The following is an 18,159-nucleotide window of genomic DNA, read 5'->3' as shown; positions in this document are numbered from 1 at the left end:
ACGTGACTCCTTTGTGCTCTCCCTGGCTTACATTTTATTAAACGCGCCCGTCATTTCACTCTATTTTACCCTGCAATTGAAGATTTTTTTTTTCAATTCTGGGTTCCAGTCAATATTTTCCTTTTCTCTTTCTCTCTTTTTCAATCAATATCACCTCCGGGTTCATAACTTAAAAACAACAACAACACCACCACTCAAAATCATCAAAAGATAACTTTGTCAGCAAACAGCTAGACGAAGTATCACCAGAAGAAAAAAAACTAAAACATCATGTCAGAGTGAGTGAAAAGATCTTTTTCATGCTAAAAGTCATCACCGCGTTATGAGAATATGGAAAGGTGTTCTGGTTTGGATGGAAAAAAGGCTGGATATAGCTCACATCGGAGAGGAGAACACACATAGACGATGTCACGGTAGAACCAAGATGTATTTTAAAGTCAGATTGGATGTCAGATCGAGAAAGGAGCATAAACGAAAGCGCAAGCGGAAAGGTGGCAAAGCTGTCTCTTACGAGAATCGAAAGCGGCAAAATCAGATAAATCATCTCGTATGTCTATAAGGCTGACAATGTATTATCATTTACCTCTACAGCGCTAAACCCGAGGCCGAAGGTGGTCTTCAAATGGACGGAGATTTGATCGAATCCAACTGGAACCAAGTTGTTGACAAGTGAGTCTTATCATTATGTTATAATCATATGGTAAAAACGGAGGCTTACGAATATCTTTCTTCCTTCAACAGCTTCGACAACATGGAACTCAAGGGTGACCTTCTCCGAGGTGTATACGCTTACGGTTTCGAGAGACCTTCCGCCATTCAACAAAGAGCTATCATGCCCATCATCACCGGCCGAGACTGTATCGCTCAAGCTCAATCCGGTACCGGAAAGACTGCCACTTTCTCCATCTCCATTCTCCAAAGAGTGAGTACGCAGATAAATCATATCTTGCGCTGTTTGACTTGTCACTCAGCCGTGGCAGATCGTTTCGTTCCGTCGATATTTGCTGACTTTGCGATCTTTGTTGCTTCCGTATAGATCGACACCACCGTCAAAAAGACTCAAGCTCTTATCCTTGCCCCTACCCGAGAGCTTGCTCAACAAATCCAAAAGGTTGTCATCGCCCTTGGTGACTACCTCAATGTCGACTGTCACGCTTGTGTCGGTGGTACTGCCGTCCGAGAGGACATGGCCAAGCTCGCTGAAGGTCCCCACGTTGTCGTCGGTACCCCCGGTCGAGTATTCGACATGATCAACCGAGGTGCTCTCAAATCCGATGCCGTCAAGATGTTCTGTCTCGACGAAGCCGATGAGATGCTTTCCACCGGATTCAAAGACTCCATTTACGACATCTTCCAACTTCTCCCCGCCGAGACTCAAGTAGTCCTCCTTTCCGCCACCATGCCCCCTGAGGTCTTGGAAGTTACCAAGAAATTCATGAGAGACCCCATCCGAATTCTCGTCAAGAAGGATGAACTTACTCTTGAAGGTATTCGACAATTCTACATCGCCGTTGAGAAGGAGGAGTGGAAACTTGACACTCTTTGTGATCTTTACGAGACCGTCACCATCACCCAAGCCGTTATCTTCTGTTCTACCCGAAGAAAGGTCGACTGGCTCACCCAAAAACTCCACGAGCGAGAATTCACCGTCTCCGCCATGCACGGTGACATGGACCAAACTCAACGAGAAGTCATCATGAAGGAGTTCCGATCTGGTTCTTCCCGAGTCTTAATTGCCACTGACTTGCTTGCTCGAGGTATCGATGTTCAACAAGTTTCTTTGGTTATCAACGTGAGTAATGATCTTGAAAACCCCGAGTAAGATGAGTCGCTAAGCCGTCATCATGCTTATAGTACGATCTCCCCGCCTCCAAGGAGAACTACATTCACAGAATCGGTCGAGGTGGTCGATTCGGACGAAAAGGTGTAGCCATCAACTTCGTTACTCAAGACGACGTTAAGATGCTCCGAGAAATTGAGACCTACTACAACACCCAAGTTGATGAGATGCCTCTCAACGTTGCCGACCTCATTTAATCTCTTAATCCCCGCCTCATCTTATTCTTTACGAAATTATAGAAATCCTTTCTCTGACTGTTAAAGCCTTCTATAGCATCTTTTCAAATCTTACTTTCTAACAATGTTTACTTCGTCGTGGTCGAATCGTCGTAGGGGTAAAAGACCTAAACGATTATGTGGAGGTAGATTAGCTTTGGTTGAAGAAACTAGATTATCTGATTTACAAGATAATCGTGATTCCTCAGTTTATTTTTTGGTCTCGTATTCGTTTGGTCATGCTGCATGAAAACTCTTATTCTGATATATATGGAGTGTGCTTTGTGCAAGGTGCATGTTTGCATTGTGACTTTTGATCATTATCAGATAGTGCATGGTATAGCGAGACTGGTATGTGATAGCAGTGGTTGATCAACGGTGAGACTGAGCTCAAATTGGCTGCACACTTCGGCCACGAGACGAATGGGTGTTACGATGCTTGAAAACAGCCAATCAATTTCAAACGATTCCATATTCAGTATTCCTCAGTATCTTCGAACGACGAATATCAGAGCATGGAGAAGGGTGTGTTTTGGTATACATGAGAAGATATGCAAATGATATGATTATGAATTTTATGTAGAAATGCCCTGATAAGATTATACTAATCTTTCTCCTTCTACATTCCCATTCTGTGAATTTGGCCAATTCCAAGCGGTTCCTGTCCCTGTCATTTTAGTCGTAGAGGCATTATTGTTGTTTTCCGATGAATATTGGTGATTTGTCCCTGTTGAACTTGGACTTGAACTTGGGATCGAACTTGTCAAAGCAGGCTTAGGACGATTGAGATTTAGATTTACACCACCTTCAGAATCTATTTCATCTTGACTTATACTTTCGATTGGTCTACCTGTTTTTTTAGCTATTCTTTCCGCTTTCATACGTGCTAATTCTTCCTTAATACCTGTCTGCGTACGAGGTGGTTGCTATTTGACGAATTTTGAGAGTGACAAGGATTTATTTAGTCTTAGTCAGCTTGAAACGATCACTCATATGAGAATGAAAAGGGAGAACTCACATATGTCGATTCATATGGCGGCCATAGAATCTCCTTATACTATATACATAGATGGCATCGAAAGGGTTCAGCAATAATTAGTAAACCAGTGCACCTCTTTTGCCTGACTTTATACGGAGTAGTCATATGATTAGTGAAAAAAGACTTACAGGCTGAACATAACTTTCATACCTATCATGGTTGAGATATACAGGTCAGCATCTCACATCATGTACAATTCTAACTACAGTCCATATCTTGAAGGTGATCAGGTCTCTTCACTCACCATTCTGGATCACCAAACTTCACCATTGCATAAATGGGGAAAAACATGTAAAACCCGAATCTGAATATTTCGACTGAACACGAGACATATTGGGCATTAATCATTTGTTTTCCTTGCGAACGCAAAAAACCAGCCTAAACCAGGAAGAACATACGATTAGGACCTCCCATCTTGATATCTGCTCACTCTTTCCGTAGTTTAAGGATTTAGTCAAAGTGTAAGTATGGAATGCGCGATAGAATCATCTAAATAATGAATATTCAATCTATGATTAACGATCTTCGCCGAGATTATATTTCTAAGCTTACGTACAAGGATACACACAGAGTCACGTGATCGATCATATGCCCAACGAAAAGGCTCGTGCGGCGGTCACCACCGGATGAACTTATTGTTGATGACTGATTTCAGTGATTTTGACTTGCTTCTTTCTGGATTTCGTATTTGGTAGTTTCAATCGTACGAAATAAGATATACATCTCATCACTTGAGATATCTGGATTAAGGAGGTGGTAAGACACACTGTATATTGACTCAAGATCCACAATTAGAAACTCTTCAATAGACAAATTAGGCGGGAAGGCCTATACAGCGAAACCTGGATATGGTTTCAACGCGTTCAGGCTCAACTAAAGTGCCTGAAGGAGTAGAGAGAGATGATAATAGGATCATAGCCGTCGTGACAGGTGCTAACAGGTGAGCGTTGTGGTAGTACATAATGACCTAGAGACACTGCTATCTTTTAGTTCTTTCCTGGATATGTTCTGATACATGCGTATTATAGCGGATTCGGTCTTGGTATATGCCAACAACTGCTATCCAACCTTTCATTACCCGTTGGTTCATCGATTCCAGCATCAACTCCTCAGTCAACAGCTATGCCACCTTCACTGCGATCCTCATTCAAGACTTCATCGTCAAAGGAGAAGGCCAAAGCAAAAGAGGAAATAGCAGATCCGCCAGCTACCTTAACATTAATCTTAGCTTGTAGATCACAATCCAAAGCCGAAGAAGCGAAGCAGATCTTATTGACCATACATGAGAAAGATCTGAAGAATAGAATAGATCGTGGAGAGAAAGTAAGAACCGGCTGGAAAGAAGGTCTAAGGATAGAATGGCAAGGTTTAGATCTAGATAATCCAGGTGGTGGAAATGGTGTTTTAGGATTTTGCGAAAGGTTGAAAGAAAAGTGAGTATTCAATCTGCCTATTTATCAGATCGAGTTCGTTCTTCAATGTACATCAGACTCGACATAAGGCTAAATAATGCATCAATCATCTCAGATATCCACATGTGACAACGCTTTACCTAAATGCAGGAATGGGTGCGTTCACAGGACTCGATTGGTGGATGTTCTTCAAACAAACTATGTTAGAAGGAATGATACGTGCCCAGAGTCTACCTAAATACCAAATGGAAGAAAAAGGGGCTATGAGTTCTGATGGTGAAAGGGGTCTAGTATGGGGAACAAACGTTTTAGCTCCTTATATCATTGTATGTTGAATTTTATCTATTCTAGTCTAATGATAATCCTCATTAGACAGGTACTGACTGTGTCTTTTTTCTCACATAGGTCAAGGAGCTGATACCGTTACTGAAACGATCACCTCCATCATTACCATTCCAACCGAGAGTGATATACACCTCATCGTTGACCTCACGATATTCCACGTTACATTCAAGCCCGTTGAATGACTACCAATTGATAGATTACCCGAACTCTTATTCCCCCAGCAAATACATGGGAGATTTAGTCATGACCGAATTTGACCGTGCATATGGCACAACACCAACATCGACGACGACAGCGATATTATCGCCAAAGGTCACTGTCCAAGAAAAAGACAGACCCATAAGATTCTTCACGGTAGATCCAGGATGTGTTTGTACAAATTTCTTTAGCTCAGGAATGGGTGTGATCATGTGGTGGGCAAATGTCAAATTCTTCTTTTACTGGCTATCATTCTATCTAGTAAGTTTATCTATATATCAAATCTCTTCGATCATCAAATCAGACACTAACATGCTGTTACCAATTCAGTGTCGATTGCTCGGATCACCCCATCATCCAGTTTATGCAGATCAAGGTGCTTTACCTATGATTTACGCCGCGCTAATATCGGATGAGTACATCTTACCAGCGGAAAAGAACCCAGCTCAGAGATTCGCGGTCATGTCATCTAGATGGGGCAAGACTGCAGTAGGTTACGAAGAAGTGGATAGGTGGGAACAAGGTGAAGATATAGGTAAAGGTGTGGTAGAGGCTTGTGAAGCTCATAGGAAAGAATGGAGAAGAAGAGGGGGATTAGAATGATACCGTTTTTCCTTTATAATGCCATTGAGATAATCTCCCGAGTGGATCATTTCATACTGTATCAATCCAATCGTAGCATTTCCTTGTTCATGCTCTGTCCATGCATTGACATTCCTTCTTTTCATGAAAACTGGTATATTATCTCGGCGATCTCCGCCCTTTGTCATCCCAACATACCACGTCACGTCACAACATTTCGAGACAACGACATTATTGAACAGAGAGAGAGAACACTGACGCGACAGTATGAGACATTGACTGTCATCACTGATGACAGGGATATCAAGTGTATCAACATATACAGACAGGATAGCGAAGAATCACTGCTTGAAGACGGGGTCTTAGTACTGACATACCTGCTGTCAAAGAATATCTCTAAAGCTCCGACAAATACTGAGATATCGTCGCATGGTGCTTTGGAACGTCTAATTAGGTTCAGATGGTATGTTCCTCCACTGTTTATCATTTTGTGTCTTCTGAAGCAGAGCTGACAGTCTCACGTCTCTTGTAGGACCATAACCTCCTGATATCGGAGCTTCAAGCTCTCATAGTAGAGACTAAGCGCAGGAATCCAGATGTGAAGGATGTAAGTCATGTCCGGCATATACTTCACTGGGAAGGTTGTTTCCTTGTCTTGTCTTCACTGTGAACTACAAGGAAAGGAACGTCTGATATACATTCATAGGCCAGTGAAGCTGCTTTGGAGTTATTGAAAGGTGGTGCACTACCTAGAGAGGTCTTACATCGTGAGTAGGTCAACCCTAAGAAGTCGCTCAGCTGAAATAATCGTTCGAGCTTATAATAGCTGATGGCGTTGAACTCATTTATAGAAAACGCAGATACGTTACTTGAACCAATAACGAAAGGATGTAAAACACGTATAGCAAAAGTAATAGCAATCAGTATAGGTGCTTTACAAAGATTGGTAGCTTTAGGAGGTGTACCTACTGTAAGTTCCGAGATAATGGACCTAACGAGCCAGACATATAGCTAGGCAGTAGAATGAACAAATCAGATATGGGTATTTGCTGATCCTCTTTGTTGACTATGTATAGGAAAAGCTACCTGAAGTGCTACAGACCCTTTCGAGTGTAGCCAATCAGGCTGTGGATATACAATTGAGGATATTACAGACTCTGTTATCAATTTTGACTTTCAACCATGATATTCACGGAGATATACTGGGAGATGTAAGTTTTGACCTCTTTTTCCATCTACGGGAGTGCTGTTCCCCATTAGATATCCCGTATTTCAATTCGTAAAGTCACAACGGTCGACTAACGTAATGACTTGCTTAGGCTCTCCTGTTATGCTTCAAACTTCAGGATTCACGTGTATCAGTGGTATCTTCAACGGCAGCAGCTACTTTACGTCAAGCTGTAATGTTGATATTTGATCGATTACCTACACCAAACTCAACAGAAACAGTATCCTTATCTTTACCTACCGATCCGGTGACAAAGACAGAAGTTTCACCATCAGCTTTAGACGCATATTACATCTTCTCGGATCTATGTTTGCTGACTGCTTCTGCGGGAAGTGGTGCAAGTGGATTTCATCTTTGGGGTGGAGGTGAAAAAGAAAAGCCCAATCTGCTCAAACTTCAAAATTTACATAGAACTTTCGGACTGGAACTGATTGAAAGTATCTTGAGTGGATATGAAGAGAGTGTCAAAAAGGTATGTCCTCTTTCTGAATTGCTCAGAAAATGACCGGGATAGAATATCTCATTGATTTGGCTTCGACAGCGACCTGAATTGTTATTTCTCCTTCAACACTCTTTGGACCCTTTACTACTCAAACTGCTCTCCGAAAAACCATCCTTCCCCATTGCCTTAAGGGTCTGTCGTTTGATCTTCCTTTTGATTCGATCATTCACAGACCAACTACCGAAACAAGTTGAGATGTACCTTTTAACGCTCATCAGGATGGGAATGGGAGATAATGAAGGTAATGAAGAAACAGGAAAGAAAGAGCCTTCTCCAAGTTGGTTGAGAGTTTTGGCTTTGGAGATATTACGAGGGTAAGCTGTGGTGTAAGAGGTCGTAAAAGGAAACACAGCTGACAGTGTGATTATAGCATATGTGGAGATGCTTCTCTCCTTCAGAACATTTATTCACATTATGATTCCGTTGAAAATACTCCTAAATTGTTCAGTAGAGTCGTCTCATCGCTTTCTCGTTTGATCAATGAAAAGCCTGCTTTACTCGGCATAGGAAATCAAATGCACGGCTTGGGGATACCGCACACGGATCCAACAAGTCCAGGAACAAACCCTCATGCCAGTTACTTAGATCTAGGAATAGGAATGGTCAGTTCCGCGGCCAGTGTGGGTGTAAACACGGTCAACGCTATGATGGGTGGTCAAGGTGGAGGACTAAGTAGTGCATCGGGTGTGAAATTGAGATTGTACGTTCCCATTTTTCGACAAAGTCATAGAATGCGCTGAACCTCATATCGATTGTCATAGAATCGAGCAACACGACAAAGCTGAAGCTCCTCTTGTACCCGAAACATACATATACCTTCTAGCTCTTCAATCCCTGGACGCAATCGCCAACGGGATATATACTTCGGTAGCCGGATCAGCGGCATCTCAAGACTCAGTCAAAGCTATGGCATCCTCTTCATGGCCAGCCCTTCTAGCGGCTTTGTCCTATTGCATTGGAACGAATCTTTCCGACCTCATCTTCGCGGAAGTCCTCACGGCATTGCAAGATTTCACCATTGCGTGTGGACTATTGCAACTCAAGACTCCACGAGATGCCTTTCTCAGTACCTTGGGCAAATATGCTGTTCCTCCGCCCGTGGTCTCAGCTATGCAATCATATATGGAAACTCCAAATCCACACCGGAATCCAAGCGTGGTTTCCGCATCTGCAGACGCTCTTGGGTTCTCAGCTTTGGGAGTAGGTGGTCCAACTGGTCCTCCAAGTCTTTCAGAACGAAATTTGGCATGTCTCAGAAGCACGGTCAATACTGCCCGGGTACTTGGACCATCATTAGGTAAAGCATGGCATGATGTTCTAGAAATTCTCCAAAATGCGAATTTCATGCTTGCTGCTCGAAAAATTTCTACAGGTAGAAGACCCACTGCACCTGGCATCGGATCTCCTGGTTTTCCCTTATCACCTGGTACTCCCCGACCTGGAGCAGAAGATACTGGAGATAAACCTGATATTCTACAAGATCTGGATACGGAATCGATACAGCTTTTGATCAATTCCTTGTTTGACTCCTCAAGAGATCTTCCGGACAACGCATTCACCATTTTCATTACAGCGTTGTGTCAACTTAGCTCAGAAATGATCGGAATGAATGCACCAAATGTACTGTTAAGTGATGGCAGTGAATACCCGTCAGTGCCATCTACGCCAAACATGGCATTATCACCTTCTCAAGATAATCAGCGAAGGAGGACAAGTGGTATTAACATATCACATAGTATCAAATCTGGTGAAAGATCTTTCAGTCTCACCAAACTTAGAGTAGTTTCAACACTGAATCTAAATCGGATAGTGACTCAAGAACCTGAAGTGGGATGGTCAGTGGTCACCCAACATCTTTTAGCCGTGGCAAGACATTTGACTGCTCCATCAACCACACGAACGCAAGCTTCGGATACCCTCGGTGAACTACTTTTGGCTGCAATCAGAATAGGTAAAGATGATCGAATCCAACATCAAGTATTCGACGTTCTCGTTCGACAAGTTGATATACATCCTATCAGTTATACGATTTCAGCAGATTATGAAGTGCGGTCGGCTGGGTATCAAACTCTTAATCAAATATTAGAATCTTCGGGACATTCATTATCTGTAGGATGGTCAACAATATTTAGGATGCTAGATTCTGTCTGTCAAGATAAAGACAAAGAATTACTATCGACGTCACTCAAGCATACACCTGAGATGCCCCTTACACCTATATCAGAATATCGAAGACCGTCAATGATGCTTTCCAAGGGAAATGCCAATTTAGTGAGAATAGCTTTCCCGTCCTTGCAACTCATATGTACCGATTTCCTTTCCTCCCTTGATTTAGACGCTATGAGAAGTTGTATAACCTGCCTTGGTCATTTCGGTCAACAAAAAGAAGATGTCAATATCACACTTGCTGCTATTGGATTATTATGGACTGTATCGGATGCTGTTCAAGGTGATTCAAAAGAGCTATGGTTATATCTCTTAGCTGAATTACTGGAATTGGGTAGAGATTCAAGGTTGGAAGTTAGGAATAGTGCAATGCAGACTCTTTTCAGATGTATAGAATTATATGGATCAGGACTATCCCCAGCACTATGGCAAGACGTGTTCTCGAAAGTGATTTATCCTTTACTTGATTCGACAGAAGGGGATGAATCATCTGTACTGGCTTTGACATCACTTGGATCGATCTTTGGGAACTTCTTGATGGATATCACGAAACTCAGTTCGTTCGAAGAGATATATCGAAAGTTTTTAGAAAGGATGCGTAAAGCTTGGACCGATGAACCTCGGAATTGTGGGACAGCAGGACTGAAGGCTCTTGAGAAGATCTTGATATCTTTGAAAGGTCATTCGCAAAATATCGAGCACAACAAATTTGTGATAGTGGAAGACACTTGGAAAACCTTGTCAATTTTAGGTCAAAGATTCACTGAAGGCGATATGTATACACAAGATAATTTGATCAATCTAGTCAAGATAGCTTCATTATTACATGATCAAATATCTTCAGATGATACCAACAAGCTGAATGATTTATCAGTAATCTTGAGATCGATAATGACTTACACAAAGTCAACGGATTATCGACCTGATATAGATACTTTGTCGCCTTTACAATCTTCTATATCAACGTTAATAGCGAATTCAAAGAAGTTTTCAAAAAGTCAAAAACTACATGATCTAGCGGAATCCACATCATTAGCATATATTGGTGTAGGAGAAGGTGTGGCTTCTGGAAGTGGAGTAAAGTTGACTTATGTAGGATTGAGCAAATGGTCTATGCCAAGATTGGCTGATATTATCAAAACCCCATCGAGAGGAAAAGGCAAAGGAAAAGAGAAAGAGAAAGAGGTATTTGAGGATGGCACTATCGAAACTGTTCTGGGAGTAAGTGAAATCTTATGGAACCTATCTGATACAAGCTAACACATCATGATGTGGTACGTACATAGGCGTATTCAATACCCATTAAATTGAAGTATGATTGTCCGTCGCCCAACAAATTTGGAGAAGATCCACCTTTATGGAAAACGGTAAGTTTCTTCTTAGGCTATGTCCAGCAATGTGATTTGACTGATAACTGATCTGATACCGTAGGCTATGACAACCTTCGTGGCTATACTAGATATAGTGATGTCGACACTTGAAGTGGAAGGTGAGACAGCTACCACTGAAGCTGTGTCTTGTCCGTATATCATAGCGCTGATCAACCTATAGACATAACGTCGGAACGCTTCGAAGCGATTTGGAGTCAAATAATGGAGATTTTCAGTGGAATTTTACTAGCTGATAGGTATGTGCCTCTCTGCCAGATGATCTCGGTCAACACTGCTAAAATGACAAACAACGACCAGCTCCGAGGAAGTATCGTCCGACGATGAAAGATTCGTTATTGCTCATCTGACGCATTTACGATCCGTCATTATCCCTCACATGGGCGACGCTCGAATACCGGATCGAGTTATCATACAATTATCAGAGGCTCTACGAAAAGCATCTAGTCTGTGCCATTACGACACCAGGATCGACGGAGGAACGACCGCACCTGGAATACCGGAGTCTCAGGAGGAACTGAGATATTGGGCATTGGAATTGCTAGTGTCTCTGTCAACCAAGAAAGAAACCGATGGGAGTAAGGAGAAAAGAGTGAAAAACTTGTCTGTACCTTCTTTGATGACAAGGTTTGGAAGTACTTTAAGTAGATGGTTGGAAGATAAGAAACTCAGAGGTCATTTACCGTTTGGAAGGTGAGTTTAGTCATCTGTTTTGTACCAAGTGATACGAAGAGATGGATGAGTGAGCTGACTGTTTATGGGTAAACTAGGACAAGAGAAGAAGAGATATTATTCGTACTTAGACATCTTGTTACCATGAAAATATGGGAAGGAAGTCTCTCAGCAGATGACCAAGGTGAGTTCTTCTTTTCTCTTTGTCATTGACCGTTCATGTAGAAGCAAAGATTGAGCGCGTGTCATTTGAATTATAGGATCGGAAACCCTATCTGGAATATATAAGACGTCTCCCCGATCTCATCTATTCCACTTCTATCCACTCTTACTCCAATTTAGCTTCTTACCTCATACCCCCTCAATGTGGATATTCCCATCTGAACATGCTCAGCTATTCGCCTCACCACATGTGGGACAAGGAAATGACGAAGACGTCGGGAACAACTCACAAGAAGCTGGCGCAGTAGATACACAAGGAGAAGAAGATCAAGTAAGTGCGGGAGATGGGGGTGATTTGATCGAAGTAAATGCTGGAGAATTGGCTAGAAGATGCTTGGAGCTGATCGGAGAAGAAATGGGACTAGGTGTACAAGGGAGTTATTCGGTCAGATAGTGGAACAATATCCGAAGAGAAAGGACACAGGTTCGGATCATCATCACTCTGGAGGTTATTTATCTTGTATCATGCATGAGCTAGGGGATCATGACTACTGGACTACGGATCCGGAGTGTGAACATGTATACATATGAATCCGACATGGCCATTCGACTCAGTGATGCCAAAAAACGTATCCGCCTCGATTTCGCTGTTCTGATCTCAACACAGCTTATTCTGGTCATCTACCATCCACACGGATTTAGTGAATTAGCATATCACCAACAATTGTTCTCGGTGATCGGAACGCAAGGGGAAAAAACATTGTTTGCGGTCGATCTGCCCTTGTGCTGCTGAAGCATTGCGTTCTCTTGCTGAAGTAACGCATTCTGCTTTTCGAGTTCTGAGATGCGTTTATATAGCGACTTATGCGGAGACTCTGGATCAGACTCGGCCACCCTCTTCAAAGCTGCGCTCAGATTCTCGTTTGTCTGCTGTAGAGACGTTATGAGACTTTTTTGTCCAGCGTGTGAAGGAACTAGACTTCAACTCAGCTCTTACACATTGACACTTGGTGAAGGTTCACGCTGAGATCACAGCTTCACCTCCCTCCCCACACCCTAAGTCGTCAACGAGACGAGCCACTCCCAATCGCAAGTTCCCATCGAGGATATTCTCATGTCATGGGAGTTTCGTAAGGAAGACCTTCCTTCCGGAGTACATTCCCGCATTGGGGTAACCACTAGATTTGGTACCATCAGGATGGATCGAACAAGATGGAGAAGCCTTGAAGTCGAATTCGGACACATCATCTCCCGTATAGGCACACAAGGTTGGATAAATAGCTCCACTTGATGCAGGCTGATTATCTGGCTGTACGGTAACTAGATAGTCAGTTATTGATCATCGGTAGTTCAAAGGTTGCAATGCTCACTAATTGGTAATCGAAGCCGATTCCACTTGGTTCACTATTTCTTTTGGGAATCTTTAATGGCTTGTCTCGTTCCCTGGTCGGAGAGGTAACCCCATTCGGTGCAGGGGTGTTCGTCCGGCTGTAAATGTATAGTCAATCATAGTCACTTCTCGATCATGTATGATAAAACGCTACAATGCTCACGCCCTTATAGCCAGAAGTCAATGAATTAGGCATATTGTGGCAGGTGTGTCGCTTCGATGAGTCGTATTGTGAAGTCCATGAGCCTGGCTTATTATGCCAGGTGAGTCGCTCTCCTGGGTTGTATGAGTGCTGCGTATAATTGGATGACAAACTCTGAATGATGAACACTGTAGGTTGATGTGAGCATGTGTAGATTGATGGGAAAGAAACGTGGTTGTGTACATGGAACGGATTAAAGTAGTTCAATATTCCAGCTATATATACTTGGGGATCAGGACGAGGCAAAAGTGCTGCACTACCTCACTGATGTGCGCTCTTCCATTGTAGCAGTAATTTGAAAGAAAAGGAGAATTCTTTCTCTTTTCTCTGAAGTGAAAATCATGGTGACGATTGACTACGACATGGTGGCGAAAGCTTGGGAAGGACATAAAGGTCATAATTGCAATTCATTCCCATTCATTGTATTCTTGGGGATATCTGACACTGTTCGAGTGAATTCTGAAGGATTTGATGTTGCGAAAGGATCGATTTGTATTGTATAGGGCATTTTTTCCGAATTGTATTTCACAACAATCATTTGCCATATACATGGGATCTCTAGTGCGGCTGTGAGACCGACTGACTTGAAAACGTCTCCTGTATATTCATTCTCCTTTTATTCCTTGCTTGTACATATAAGATAATGGAAAGAGACTGCTCGACGGGCGCTGAAATCAGGCAATACGATATACGTGCAGGATTTACCCTTGGCGTCATATCAGATACAAGGAGGAAGCCAAGACACTTCACTCTCCTTTAGCTTGACGAGAAGACGCCGTCAATCAAGGGAGGGTGCTTTCCTTGGAGGCATCCATATAAGTCTTGGATTCACGACTGAAGTCTGCAAGAACATCTTATTGTCCTTCCAGTCATCTACCGTGACTTAGCAAGTACAATACAAATCTGAAATCGAAGTTATTATAACCAAAGAACATCATCTTCACTATACGAATACTCTACCCTGAAACGAGTGCTCAAGGATGGCACTATCATCAATGAAGAAGGAGAGAAGCTTGCCGGTAGATATGAGGGATTGTGCATCACTGAGGAGATGCTGAAAGGGAAAATATCTTTAGCAGGCCATGATGAACCCTCGCTAACTTATCTTGTGAACATCACTAACAATGGAACTGTCAAAAAACTTCCGGATGATCAGAAATCTAGTCGACTAATCATCAAGGGTGAGCTTCGTCTCTACGATGTAGCTTCGCCACTTTAGATATCCTCACTACCGAGCAAGGCTGTCGATACATCACTGAATACAGCCTTCCTAGACCTCTTGAGGTAGAGAATCACTGACGTTTGCTGCCTGGTTTATCGTTATCGTGCAGGCATGCTCGACTCGATTCTCAAAAGAGATTTCAAGCGGAATAGAGCCGCTCAGACGGGTGACAGTCCCAGCTCTGCAGAGAAGTCCACTTTGCAATCTTATAAGAAACCGAAGACGGGTAATGAACCGCCGCTCCTCTGGTCTTCAAGCACTCGATCAAAGGTGAAGCATTTTACGAGCGCGTTATGAAACCAAAGAGTAAGACGCTGACCGATGAAGCGCTTCTTAGGGAAAACATCCCGGCACTCTTCTTGAACCTTACCCCTATGATTACAGCCCCGTGCCCTCGTCGATCTGCAAACCGAACGAGATTCCTCAGTTGATCGTGTATAGCAATCTCACGGTTCTTGACGTGAAACATCAAGACGCTTTAGAGGATTTGCGGATGAATGATAGCACAAGGTCTCTGACAGAGATTGTTTCGGCTGAATACGGAAATGTGCAATCATGGAGTGAGTCAGAGAGAAGATGGCGATGTATCGTGCAAAGTAAGTTACGATAGGTTATAAAGCCAATCGTCATCAATTACATATGATATCAGCAAACAAGAGTAAGCTAACTCGAGTCGATATGCACGTTGTGAATATAGATCGATTGGCAGGATCCAGAAAACACTGGCATCGACGCCCCGCCTTCAAACTTCTCAGCTTGGAGTCAATGCCAACTTTGCCATCAACGTTTCCAGAGACTCCCCCAAGTCTCCCCACACTTTCTGAGCTAGCTTTGGGCCACACATCCAATACAAAGCCTGTCACTCGTTCCCGATCAGATGATGGTCAGGACGATCTGTCCGACAGTGTTGATTTTAAGTCTAATTTTGAGAGCTTCGCTGCCCCAGCTCCTTCCTTTGACATCGAAACAAACGAAGCTTTCTCTGGGCAGACAAAGGGGCAGGCAGAAGGTGCCCTTAACACTCAAGACTACCGTTTCTCGCTTCCAATATTCCTCCCAGACCACCCATTTGGCACTGAGGTTTCATTCGGTCACAACATAACGCAGGCATCTCTGCAAGAGCCAGTCCTGGACGATCAGCAATCTTTCGATTTTGGTGCATTTTCTCCGTTTCAGACTTGCGATCCCAGCCAAAATCCTGAAGTGCTCATCGATCAAGAACAGCGTTGGGCTGATGATTTGGTCAGCGAAGAAGTGCCTGCCAGTCATTCCTCTACGGGAATTGCCGGCGACTTGAACCTCTTTTGGGATGAGCAGCGACAGGAATGGGTATGCGATAGCTCATAGAGATTGATCGATTGTTCGTCTCCCGGTACCAGTGTGAGCAGGTATCGTATCAAGATAGTAAGGAGACATGCAGATGGTTTTGGTTGCATAACCCGAAGAATCCGTAGGCTGTATATAGGCTCCTCATCAGACAATGAAAGGCGACGCGTAAGTGTACATACTGCATCAAATCCATACATGTATCCGAGCTTTTACAGAAAAGGTACAAAAGTGTAAAAGACTCTGTCCCCACTTTGATCCAGCTGCAAAAGTCGAGATACTCGAGATGTAGTACTGTATATCAACGACATGTGGGGCACTGAGAGGCGTTCTGAGCTTTCCGAGGTGACGGTGGAGCAAAACAGAAAGCATGTGCTCGCTGGTACAGTCGGACTGCCACTCACTCTACTAACTTATCTCTGTTTCTGTCACAATACTCCTCCACCGCGCACTCGCAAATTGTGACACTTCATTCCGATATACAAAAAAATCCTTTGCAACCGTTCCAATACTTTGCTGTTATCACAGCACCTCAACCAGCTCGATACATCTTATAGTATGGCTGACAGAAGAGACCGCGATTCAGACTCTGACATTCATGAGGGCCGCGACATAGCACGGCATCGAGATAGAAGGGAAGAAGGAAGTGATAGGGATAAAGAGAGATATCACTCTCGTCCCGAGAGAAGTGAACGTGATCGACGCGACAGGGACAGAGATAGGGATAGAGCTCGAAGCAGAAGCAGAGATGGAGGTAGGGATAGGGATCAAGAGAGACGACGACATAATAAAGACAGGTGAGTCAGAAGTGGATGTCACTATGTGGTCGTTATCCTGTACAGAATCTCGTCTTGATAATAATGATCTCTTCCCGTCCCCTTGTTGCTGCAGACTATTCGATTGTTTGCGCTGATATGATTAAGTCGTTCTTACTCTCGATCTCGTTCACCTCATCATCGACACCTCAAAGATAAACATGAACGCGAAGTCGAAGATACCCGTAGAAAATCCAAGCATCATAGAAGACGATCTCGCTCGTCCAATTCAAGCTCCGATTCCGAGAGTGAGAGTGAAAGTGACAGCGAAGACGAAAGGCGGCGCAGAAAAAGGAAAGAAAAGGCGAGAAGGAGAGACAAGGAGGATAAAGAGGTAAGTGCAATCCTGTTTATGCTAGCGCCGAGATAGGTCTGATATGCAGTAACCTGGTAGGACAGAAAGAGGAGAAAAGAGAAGAAAAGGGAGAAAAAAGCTAAGAAAGACAAAGTGAGTCAGATGTAATCACTCCAGAAAGCAGAGACGTAACAGAGGTATCTGATGTGTATGACCAGAAGAAGAGAGGTACAGCCTCATCTACGGCTCAATGGGGACAATATGGTATTATATCAGAAATTGAGTAAGTGCCTCAGTAAATACTAATATCGGGCCCTTTTGACTTACGTCGATGCTACCTGATAGTCTACCCAAAAAGGATTCGGTATGTTACTATATCGTTTTATCGAGTTGTACGGAAAATCACCTGACGCATAGATATATAGGAATTTCGAGCTTGGCTAGTTGAAGAAAGGAAGATAAATCCCGAGACTGTATCTAAAGACCGTACGAGGAAAGAATTTGCGGTTTATGTGGAAGACTATAATACTGGTGAGTAATACAACAGCTTTTGGGCGAAAGAACGGCCGAACAGTTCAGCTAACGACCGCATAACATAGCTACTTTGCCTCACGAAAAGGTTATTTGTCTTCCGAATGCTAGCTTCGCGCATGTCAAATTGCTGACTCCACGATTATAGTACTATGATATGTCAAAGTATGAGTTCAAGATGAACATGATACGTTCTGGTCAAACTATAGTTGAAGATAATGGAGAATATGATCCTATGGCAGATATGAAAGCCCATACAACTAGCTTGAGAGGGGTATGTGTTTCTCTTTCTTATGAAATTTCCCCCTCTATCTAGCACAAGTATTGACTCTATTACGGGATATCAGACCGCACCAAAGGAGCAGGAATCATACCTTTCCAAGGAGAAAATAGCAGAATTGCGTCGAGTTGAGGCTGAGCGTACAGAAGTGGCTAAAAGGCGTCAAATGGGTCTGGATGTCTCTAGAAATCTTGGTGTAAGGATGGAAGACGTCATATGATTGTAGTATCATGCATATACCTTGGCTGCCTTTGAACCTTTGAGCTTCGGGCCATCTGCTTGCATCCTTGCCGATTTCATCATTGTTCATAGTCTTTTAAGAGCATTCGAAACCACTGACCCAAATGAA

The 18,159-nt window shown here is 43.1% G+C and overlaps 5 protein-coding genes across 5 annotated transcripts; 4 read left to right on the top strand and 1 right to left on the bottom strand.

The window, feature by feature from the left end:
* Positions 1-270: 270 nt before the first annotated feature.
* IL334_007614 (ATP-dependent RNA helicase eIF4A) lies at positions 271-2,037 on the top strand (the record flags this gene model as incomplete). Its single annotated transcript, XM_062939304.1, has 5 exons — positions 271-278; positions 592-669; positions 742-922; positions 1,037-1,792; positions 1,855-2,037. The coding sequence occupies 5 exons, from the start codon at positions 271-273 to the stop codon at positions 2,035-2,037; spliced, it is 1,206 nt and encodes a 401-aa protein (XP_062795355.1).
* A 617-nt stretch (positions 2,038-2,654) lies between these two features.
* On the bottom strand, positions 2,655-3,508 carry IL334_007613 (uncharacterized protein; the record flags this gene model as incomplete). Its single annotated transcript, XM_062939303.1, has 5 exons — positions 2,655-2,981; positions 3,074-3,112; positions 3,223-3,244; positions 3,339-3,411; positions 3,493-3,508. The coding sequence occupies 5 exons, from the start codon at positions 3,506-3,508 to the stop codon at positions 2,655-2,657; spliced, it is 477 nt and encodes a 158-aa protein (XP_062795354.1).
* Positions 3,509-3,942: 434 nt separating this feature from the next.
* On the top strand, positions 3,943-5,652 carry IL334_007612 (uncharacterized protein; the record flags this gene model as incomplete). The annotated part of the gene is made up of 5 exons (XM_062939302.1): positions 3,943-4,034; positions 4,123-4,527; positions 4,622-4,832; positions 4,912-5,310; positions 5,380-5,652. 5 exons carry the CDS (start codon positions 3,943-3,945, stop codon positions 5,650-5,652), a joined length of 1,380 nt encoding a protein of 459 aa, XP_062795353.1.
* Positions 5,653-6,091: 439 nt separating this feature from the next.
* Positions 6,092-12,203, top strand: IL334_007611 (uncharacterized protein; the record flags this gene model as incomplete). Its single annotated transcript, XM_062939301.1, has 15 exons — positions 6,092-6,094; positions 6,164-6,238; positions 6,338-6,398; positions 6,483-6,601; positions 6,708-6,842; positions 6,951-7,331; positions 7,401-7,675; positions 7,732-8,061; positions 8,123-10,748; positions 10,814-10,894; positions 10,959-11,016; positions 11,079-11,154; positions 11,216-11,608; positions 11,686-11,771; positions 11,848-12,203. The coding sequence occupies 15 exons, from the start codon at positions 6,092-6,094 to the stop codon at positions 12,201-12,203; spliced, it is 5,055 nt and encodes a 1,684-aa protein (XP_062795352.1).
* Positions 12,204-16,447: 4,244 nt separating this feature from the next.
* IL334_007610 (uncharacterized protein) lies at positions 16,448-18,030 on the top strand (the record flags this gene model as incomplete). Its single annotated transcript, XM_062939300.1, has 9 exons — positions 16,448-16,686; positions 16,813-17,038; positions 17,099-17,152; positions 17,218-17,282; positions 17,345-17,363; positions 17,425-17,530; positions 17,599-17,618; positions 17,679-17,804; positions 17,878-18,030. 9 exons carry the CDS (start codon positions 16,448-16,450, stop codon positions 18,028-18,030), a joined length of 1,008 nt encoding a protein of 335 aa, XP_062795351.1.
* Positions 18,031-18,159: the final 129 nt, after the last annotated feature.

This window comes from Kwoniella shivajii, chromosome 11 (genome assembly GCF_035658355.1).
Source record: "Kwoniella shivajii chromosome 11, complete sequence".
Taxonomy (NCBI): domain Eukaryota; kingdom Fungi; phylum Basidiomycota; class Tremellomycetes; order Tremellales; family Cryptococcaceae; genus Kwoniella; species Kwoniella shivajii.
This window is presented reverse-complemented; position numbering and strand designations above follow the sequence as displayed.